This window comes from Rhagoletis zephyria, unplaced genomic scaffold, assembly GCF_001687245.7.
Source record: "Rhagoletis zephyria isolate East Lansing unplaced genomic scaffold, Rhagoletis_zephyria_1.1 Rzeph_scaffold_00580, whole genome shotgun sequence".
Classification (NCBI taxonomy): Eukaryota; Metazoa; Arthropoda; class Insecta; order Diptera; family Tephritidae; genus Rhagoletis; species Rhagoletis zephyria.
The window spans coordinates 99753-110160 of NW_016157664.1; the positions used below are offsets into that span (position 1 = coordinate 99753).

Below are 10408 nucleotides of genomic sequence, written 5' to 3' on the forward strand. Positions count from 1 at the left end.
CCTTACAGATACCAATATAAAAACTAAATTGTATTAAAATCGGATATCTTTAAAAAAAATTTTACTTCTTCATTCCTAGCAAAAGTAAAGCATAACAAATTTCAGCAAATTTGGATAACCGCTACTACTTTTTGCCGTAGGGGTGATCTGCTAGTGTGAGCATTCAGACAATAGATAGATAGATATTAAAATGATGTGTGCACCGCGACCTAGTGACCTATTGTGTCCCCTACTCTTCACAATACTTGTTCTAAACCTATATCGCTTAGAAAGTTCAACAGCGATTTCGAGATAGAAAATGAATGTGCCTAAGCTGCGGCCACTTCTCTCACGTCTTCTGCAGATGGCGCCACACTCGATGAGAATGTGTAGTAGTGTCCCGCTGATCGAGTCGCAGAACCGATAAAGAGCATTTGACCATGTGCCCAGCTTATATAGATGTCCTGTAAAAATTCATACCATCATCATTCACAGCACGGCGGCACAAGTTACTTATAAGTTATTGAAAATGTATGGAATAATTTTAATGTTCTCAACTATGAAAGGACTAGGAAAAATCTGCTATAGACCAACCCATGTATATTATTGAACTTGGCATTAAAAATAAAGGTGAATCCAACAACAACCGATCACTCAACTACCGCTGTTGAGTCCTTGAAAAACTCGAATTCGCGCGTTAAATTACGATTGATAAACACCGAGTTCCAGTGTTTTCTTAATACCACTAGCGCTATTTTTCGCAGAAAAAAACTAAACAACCACTCACTTAGTTTGATATTTTAAGATATTTCGAAACATGGACTTTGAGGCAACTTTGCGCCGTCTTTTGAAATAGCATTCCAATTTATCACAAGCGAAATCGGATGAGGAAAATAAGCACAGTATCCACCTCCCACCATTGAGATCGATTTTTTTTTAATTTGAAAAGATAACTTACATATCGACGGTTGAGTGGAAGATCGAAATATCTCGGCAGCCGGTTCGAAAACGCCCTATCTCAGAAAATGGCTCAAGAACGCCCTACTTCAGCATGTGGTTGAACGAATATCATTCGTTTTGCTTTCAATGTTTGTTAATAGCGAATTTCAATTAAAATTTAAGTTTTTGCAATGCTGTTCAGTTTACTTGTATGTATGTATATGTAATGTGTGATAATTAAATCATATTATATAGTAACAAATAGTCAGTACTAATTTGTACTGGAACCTGCAAATTTTCACTGGAAAAGTGTATAATAACCCAACAAATTTCCGAGAGAGCACTGAATCGAGAGCGTAATAACGCGGGATAAAAGAGACTGATGCTATCAAAGAATTGGCGCTTACGATAGTTTTCATGTTGTATAATCAATTGTTATACATATTTCTCGACTTGTCGTGTAGTTTAAACCTAGTTAGGAGATTAAAAGGAAAATTTGCAATAAAAAAAAAAAAAGTTTAAACTCCTGCATATATGACCGGGAAAGGCGGTTAAATTAAAAACTCATCAAGTAGATAAACAAAAAAGTGAAATAATTTCGAAAGTATGCTTCCATATGACCCATTAGTTGCTAAAATAGCAATTTTGAATGCAAATGCAATTTTTTTTATACTAACTAGTTGATAAAATAAGAATATAAGCCCGCTTGAGTGATTTTCATATTTCTGATATACTTTTAAATCTTACAAGCCCTTGAAGAAACAAGAGTTTAAAAAAGGTCCTGCACTTGGTAATTGCAGCTACAGTTTCATAATGGCAGATTGCATTTAATTTTGATAAGGGAAAGAAGCGGCTTTCTAAGCATTTAACTGTAGCAAATAGCGGTGGAACTTTGTTTAAAACTACAGGTAAAACTGCTATGTGCAATGAAGTTCTGTATTTACAGTGCCGCTTACTATAAAATTGTAGCCACGCAAAAGTATAAACAAAGCAAACGACAAAATTCAAATTGTTTTTCCCTCCGTAACGGTACATATTCATATGGCATAATTTCTGCAGCATTTCAGAAGATTTTAAGTTAAGCATCCGCAACATATAATCAAAAAAGCAACCATGCTGCAATATTGCGGTAATTGGTACGTAGCTCGAACACACCCCTATTTATAAAAAAAAAAAATCTATACATACATTGTCGCTTACGATCATGGTACAATAAAAACAGGTAGAAGCGAATTTGACGTCAAACCTACAAAAGTCAAAGTTTTCGGGAGATTAAAAATAAAAATGAGCGTGTGTAGGGAAAAATAAAAATTTGTATTTCACTGGTTGACGTTTTTATGTAAATTTGAAGTTAATTTGTATATATTTATTTTCTTTAGTTAAAATTTTTTAAGTTGTATGTTGCTTTTTGTTTTTGATTTATGAGTTGCAGTGTTGTTGGAGGGACTTTTTGGCATAAGGGTCATAGGAACAGCACTTGGCGGTGTATTTGTGAAATCTGCTCCTTTAAAATGTTTAACGCACAGCAAGGCATTTCGCTGCAGCTCTGCCCCACAGCTGTTTTCGCAACGCTCCTTACGCGAAGGACATTGAGGCACGTTAAAAAAATTAGTGGTATCTGCTTTATATTTAACACCACATAAAAAACAACGCTTCGGGTGCTGCATTTTTAACACATACATACACTAAGTATAAACCGCACAATACTACAAAAATTCAAGTCTTAATTAAAATTTGTTATTAACAAACATTCAAAAAAACGATATGACATTTAAAGCGTAATGAAATATAGAAAATAAAATAAAATCAAGTTGAAGCTTAAAGGTTTGGTTCTCATGAGAGCAACGTCATTTTGACTTCTACCTGTATTTATGTGCCTCGGCTTACGATATACATATATAATCGCAAAAAATACTTGGTATCATGATAAAAATATAGTAAGGTAGAACCGCTGAGAGTCACTTTTAAAATTCTTGACGTTTCCAAACAATTTAATTTTTAAATTTAGTCACAAACTCACACACACATTTTCATTTTCAATCTCAAGCAACAACAATTTCGAACAATTTCAATTTTTTATTTTCACTTTTATATGATTTTAAATGTTGGCAAACTTCAAAAAAAAATCATGGCCGACAAATTGAGAGAACGGTTATACCTTGCTATGTTTTTATCATGCTTGGTATGTATATAGCGTGGCGACGAATAACTGTTATCCAGATTTTTTTTTTTAATAAAAGGGCAATTTATAGATTTTGCGAAAAAAGTAATTTATTCTTAATTTTCCACAGATTTTACTTTAATTTTATTAATTAATTTTTAAATTTTAACCTTTATTTGGTTTTACCAGCGAGAGAAAAGTGCAAGCGGTACGCAAGTCTTCGTCGATTAATTTATTGTATATCTTCTGTAACCATAGGCTAATTTCCCCCATTTTGAGTCCTTTATACTCCCCCCCTTTTTTGTCACCATAAGTCCTGTACTCGGAAATCGCATATACTCGTAACTGGTGACCAGGACGGCCATTCATTCGACCAACCCTACACATTTTTTTTGCGTTTTCTTTTTTTTATATAAAGTGTAAGAAAAAATACACCTAAAAAAAAACCTAAAAAAGTTTACACTGATGACAAATGCAAATACGGATTAAAATCTTAAAACTAATTAACACAATTAAAGTAAAATCTGTGGAAAATTAACAATAAAATACTTCGCAAAATCTATAAAGGACTCTTTAATTAAAAAGAAAAAACTATGTAACGCTTATTCGTCGCCACGCTGTAATCATGAGTTTGGTCGAGTTGCAATCACAACCGCAATGTTGTGCGAATTATTTAAGTATCACGTTCGGTGTGAATTTCTAGCAAAGTTTTATCAGTTGGGAAGTCGCTACAGTCTTGCAAATTTTCGTCAGCGCTGCAGTATTGCCGCTTGTATTAAGTGCCTCGAACAGGCGCCACATTATTCAAATATGTAGTGGCAAACATTTCCATCCGGCATATTTCAATAGATATTTTTATTTTATACTTTCGATATTTTTGAAGGACTTACATGGCTATGTGCCACGCAAATTGCAACGCAATCTTCCATTTTTTCGTTCAAAATCGTACTTTTATAAACCTGTGTGTCATTTACATATTTCTTTATTCTTAATCTCTATAGCGCTTCAGCGACCGAGGAATCGGCCAAGCCGCGCGTATTGCGTTTTACATGGTCCATGAAAACCACTTCACCTCTGATGCCGGACCAAATAATGCAGAAAATACGAGAAGTGCTCGATCAAAACAACTGCGACTATGAACAACGCGAGAGGTAAGAAGATTTACTACTTAATACACACAGTGCACAAATCGATAACACTGTAGGTAAAATCTCAAGTTTTGAAATTACACAAAGAAAAAACGCGCCGAAACACGCAAACTTAATTTTTGAGTCGTAGATTACGAATCTATATTCGGTTTTTCTAGATCAGGTAATTTTTCTAAGATATTTCCATTTTAATGAAAAAACACAAATTTTAACAGTGAAAATTAACAAATAAAACAAAAAAGATTTTTTGTATTTTTTTTTTAGTTAGTATTGAAGCCCGTTCTTTTTACAAAAAATAAAAATAAAATCGCGGTATTAACGATGAAATGAAAATGCATATTTTTTTGGATGACGTACATATGTATGAGCTGGAAAGAATGTTACTCATACGCCGTGTACATGGCCATACCCGTACATTGCGTAAAAGTAACATTTTTCATGTTAAAATTTTAATTTTTTTCATTCACAAGCAAACTTAGAATGAAAATAACTTTGGGAAATTAGCTGATCTAGTAAAACGGTATACAGGTCCATAATCTACGACCCAAAATTGAGTTTATATGTCTCGTCGTTTTTTCTGTCATATTGGCTGCGTTTCTTTATACATTCCGGATAATCCCATTTCACAGCCGGAATAAACAGAATTCTTTTGAAATATACGTTAACATATCATCAGGAACGTTCTAAAGAATAAGTAAACAAAAAAGTTTATTCCAAACGTTCAGAATGAATAAAGAAATTCAGCCATTATCGTACCTACACATGAACGAAAGACACAAGATCACGTAAGAAGGAAAGAAAAAAAAAGTTATTTTCTGGCTGTCGAAATTTCAACGCCATTTTTGTTTCTGACAGAGCTAAGAAGTAAATAAAGCGAAAACGAAGAAATCGTGCCGTTGTGTTAAATTATTCTTTACCTTATGTGTACTCACGTTGTCAAAAGTGAAAATGCAGAAAATTTAAGTAAAAAAAAAGACACCACCAAATTGTAAACAACGAACAAATGTAAACAAACGGCTAATGTTCTTCTTAAGTGGTCTGGTATAATTGGTTCATCCCAACAAACATTTAGGTTTGAGCTCAACTTGAAGTTAAGTTGAGAACTAAGGTATTTTTCAAATATCCAACGTTGTTTCTCAACAGTACCTCAAGTGGTGGATCATAATGCTCTCAACAAAAGGGAGATTTTTCTTTGTATGAAAATAGGACTGTTTCTCAAGTTGAGAAAATGCTTGTTCTCAACTTGAACTCCAATGTGATTCTCCAATTGGTGTCAAACATGTCATTGAAATAATAAAATAACTTATACCTTTTGATTGAAACGACATACGTAAATGAATTTAAATATTAATTTTTATTTTTTATTTTTTGAAATGATAAAATAACTTATACCGTTTTGATTCAAACGACATATGTACGTAGACGAATTTAAATATTACATTTTTTTTATTACTCCTTTTGTAATATGTACTTGATCAATATAATATTACATTAATTCACTTCACAGTATACAGTCCGACAGTAATTCTACCACTTGATTCATTTCGCGTTTTATTTTCTTTGAAGATTATTTGAAGATATGTACTTTGAAGATTATTGGTAATTTTCCTCTTAATATAGCTTTAGTTTTTCACATGGTAATTAAAAATACTCCTTGGTTCCTACAAGGTAATTTTTAATATTTCCTTTTTTTCTCTTGCTTTTGTCTACTCGAGGTTCGTGCTCTGGTGTGTACATGGTGATCCGAATACCGATTCATTGGTGCAATGGGAAATTGAAGTATGTAAATTGCCTCGATTATCACTCAATGGTGTACGATTCAAGCGAATTTCAGGTAAAGTTGAAAAAAAAAGAAAAAAAATAAATAAAAATTAAATTTCGCGTGCTAAAACTTTGGTTGTTTTTTTTTTTTTTTGTTTGTTTTTGTTTTGTTTTCTCTTCTCGGTTGCAGGCACCAGCATAGGATTTAAAAATATTGCATCACGCATAGCATTTGACTTACGACTGTGACTCCACCAAACAAATACCGACGCTGTTGTCTTTGCTTCTGATACTACCACTGTCGCCACAACACGCTGTCATCAATCACACACCACAACAACATCAACATTCGCTCACCCAACAAATATCAAAACATTTAACTTGTCCATCGCCTCCAATATCATAAATGAATCTATTACAAAAAATAAGAAACAAACCGAGTGCAACCAAAATTGTACAAATAATATTTTTCGCCACAAAAAAATCAATAATTTCGCTGGCCACAAGAAGCCTGTGTTGTTACCACCATCTCCACCAACTACTTCGAATTCACAGTGCTGCTGTCCGGCTTTAGACCCATTAGATATAAACTTAAAGAATACAAAGTCGAAATTGTCTCCTTCGAAGACAACAATCATAACGGACAATGACAAAAATTCAATTATCACAGAAATTGTTACTGATTCAGTAATGGGCAAATGCTCTACAGAAATGTTGAAAAATCCGATCTCGCTTAATTTGGTTACTAATGCCAATGTACAAGAATTATTGCATTCACCAGCAGCGTCTACTACAAAAACATTAAAATCTATTGCAAAAAGCAACAATTCGACGAAAAAAACATTGGTAGTTGAAAAATTGAAAAGCACTAATAGCGTAATAGCACGAAAACTGTTTGCAACAAAAAAACTTGCGAATAATAGTAATGAAAAAACTAAGGAAACACTAACGAAGAAGGATTCGTCAGACTGGGATGTCGAGACTACGCCAACTGCTACTGACACGACATTGAAAGCAGATATAGCTAAAGAGGGCAGCATGATAAGCTCACTACTGCGTACAACAACGCTTTAAATTGTTTATTGAAAATCATACATATGCTTCAAAAATGCGTCTTTAATACTTCTTGCAATCTCTAAAAGAGGAACATCATGTATTTACATATATGTATGGAAATAGCCCCAATAATAATCTACCCCTGTTTTTATATACGCCGTTTTCATGTTCAATAATTGTTATTATGCATACCCACATTACACATTACACATACAGACATACAATACATGCATGTAGATTTCTCGATTTTATGTTGAAAAAAAAAAACCAAAACTAACAAAAAATATTGTGCAGTACTGCTTTTGTGTATTCCAAAGGATATACGCTAACTCAGACAACTTTCTTGGGAGATGATTTTAAGGGAATCTTCGTGCGTAGAATTCGAATATGAGAACTTATAGAAAATCGAACACAAAATTTTTTCCGTTAAACTGTGTACTAAACTTAAAATTTCATTAATTCAAGTTAATTGATGTTCTTCGAAAGTTTGTCATTTCGTTTTCTGCAAGAAATATCCCATCGAAACCACCCTTTCACGCCAAAGTTGAAAAAAGTTAGAGGTACATATTGGTTTTGTTGTTTCTACCTGTATATGAATGTATGTATGTTTTCGCAAACTTTATTCAGCTTCAGCAAAAAGGTTCGTTTTAAGTTTGTAATAAAAAATGGCAATCATTTCTTTACGCATGTAAATCTAATAGCTTTTTAATATGCATACGAATAAAAAATAACATTTTTAAAAGTTAATCATTTAATAAAAAAAGTACGATTGAAAACATAAGCCCAGCATAATCAAAATGGAGTCGGCTTTTAAGCTAGTATCAACTATTTTATCATATATGTATGTGCTATATGCGGCATATTCAAAAAAGTTGTAACTACCTTAAAATCGACTTTACTTTGGATTGTGATCATGCAACTATACATATGTGTATTTTTTTTAATTTTAATTTAGAATTCTTTATTACCAATTACCTGCGAGCGATCGGATAAATTGCAAATATTTATTTTATAATACGGCAACAATTTATATTTACTATAATTTTGTTTTTATTTTTACTATAATAACTTTTTTGTTGTATTTAATGCACTTTTATCCATATACATATAATTTTAACTACAACGTGTATAATTCAATAAAAGAAAATATATAAGTGAAAGTGCCAACAAAGCTTATTGGCTAAGGCTCTGGTGTCAGTTTGTCTAGATTTAATCTTTAAATTTTTGCATTATTTGTTGAAATTGCAAACTTTTGTACTGTTTTAATGCCGAAGGGAAGAAAATATAATAATCAAAAAATTAATTAGACAAACTACCATTTACACTTTCAAACAGCACATCAAATTTGGGAAAAAGTAATCATTTAGCCTATCACTTTATAATCTTGTATTCCACATACACGAGGAAATACGTACATTAAAAAATAAAAATAAATAAAATTGATAAACAGTTAAAACTGATTTCAATGTGTTACAAAAAGGGCTGCACAGAAATGTAAACTTTTTGAGTCTAGTGGCTACAATACAATCGATTCGCCAGCCTGACGTCGGCTAGCATATCCAAATAGGAGAATAAAAGAAACTGTTAGATAGGAAACGTTAATTGCTTTAAATTAAAAGTATATGATTTATGATGAGCATTAATAGGAAAATGTGAAAAACGGTGGTTTTAGTGAAAGTATTTGTAAATTTTAGTGCATTTAAAGTTATTTACAGGCTAACCTAATATTCACGCACGCCGCCAATTTAAGGCCCGTCCACATATAACTTTGGCGTTGCGTTGGCGTTGGCGTCGCTTCAACAGCTGACTATGAATACATGAATTCAAATGCAGCCGTCCACATAGCCGAAATTCGACAACGCTCACGCCAACACAAAGCAAAAAGATGGCCAACTCTCAACTTTTCGCGTACGTTGCTCGTCAGCTGTTGCAAATAAATACAATTATGTGAAATATTTTTCCTTTTCAATCAAGTGCGAGCAAGAAATATCTTTTTTAGTGCAATTATTGATATGAAATATTAATTAATCTCTCGTTAGTATGTTAATTTAGTGGCCCAAGCATTCGCTGCCAAACGTTCATTGTAGCAAGCATACTTTTAACGTGCGTTCTGTCAAACCAACTCCAACGCCAAAGCCAACGCGAAAGTTCTATGTGGACCGGCCTTTACTGTCAAAAATTTCTCATGCACATACATTTTGTATGGGACCAACCGAAATTGAACGGCGTGCGCATGAAGCTAACTCAATTTCCAATTTTTGTTCTGCGTGACATTTTGATTTGACGTTTCGCTCAATGAACTCAAATGCAAACGCACGCAAGCCAATTTCGGGTGACGCAAAAAAAACAAATTCGGCGGCGTGCGTACCAAAACGCAAGCCGCGAATATTAGGTTAGCCTGTTAGGCGTTGAAAACTGTCAAAATCGGCAAAACCGCAGTAGAGGTTTGCGGAATGCGCCACCTTTGCTCGCTACATCGTGATATAGAATAACAGCTTGCAAGGCGCATCTATACAAGGTGGTGTTACTAGAACAGCTGATTTGATATTTTTGTCTCTAAACTAACCGCCCTATTCCCACAACACTGACAAAATTCATCATATGACTATTGTCACAATTACTGCGCCTAAAACACAATATAAACATTGTTTCGCCGTTGTCACTTACTCAGTAGGTCATAACAATAAAACTGACAATTGTCATACGACAGCTTAAAATAAATTTGCGGCATAGTATTAGGCGCAGTAGTAAAGGCAATAGTCAGCCGCTGAGTTTTGTCAGTGGTGTGGGAATAGGGCGGTAAGACTGCTTTTACACAGTTCAACTATTGAATTCAATTCTGCTCGCATGTGGAAGAGAGGGGGTGAGAAGAAAAGGGACGAGTACACATGCGTCTGTACCGTCAAGTCGTTTCAACTTTCTTGCTTTGCTTTTGGCATTTTCGTCGCTTCCCATTTAAAGAACCAAAAACTTGAATTCAACAGAATTGAAACGTGTAAAAGCAAATAGAAAACACAAAAGAGAATGAGCAAGAATTGCTTTCAAGTACTTGAATCATGTAAATCGGGTGTAATACAGCAGAATGTCATCCAAGACGAAATGGTGTAACTTTAGGATGCCAACGAAACGAAATGGCGAAAATTATCTCCTATTTTCTTTCGTTTTCACATCCTGATGTACCAAAAAGCAATAACAAAATACACGGGATTTTTACCTATGTATGTATATGCGATTGCTACCAAATTTCGGAGAGTAAGCCGATATTTACTCCCAATAAGAGAAATATGCAAGAAAGTACGGAAACGCAAAACCAGGTGATATGAACAGTTGATTCATTTCTTGTTTTCTGACGCAATTTTCTAAG

General features: G+C 33.7%; 1 protein-coding gene across 1 annotated transcript in view; it reads left to right on the top strand.

Moving 5' to 3' along the window:
- The window catches only part of LOC108360478 (par-1), a 39839-nt gene extending 32048 nt beyond the window's left edge, over positions 1-7791 (top strand). The window contains exons 14-16 of the mRNA XM_017612758.1: positions 4081-4230; positions 5943-6061; positions 6179-7791. Coding sequence (XP_017468247.1) covers positions 4081-4230; positions 5943-6061; positions 6179-6237 — 328 coding nt within the window. The 3' untranslated portion in view covers positions 6238-7791. The remainder of the gene's footprint in view (positions 1-4080; positions 4231-5942; positions 6062-6178) is intronic.
- The last annotated feature ends 2617 nt before the right edge of the window (positions 7792-10408 follow it).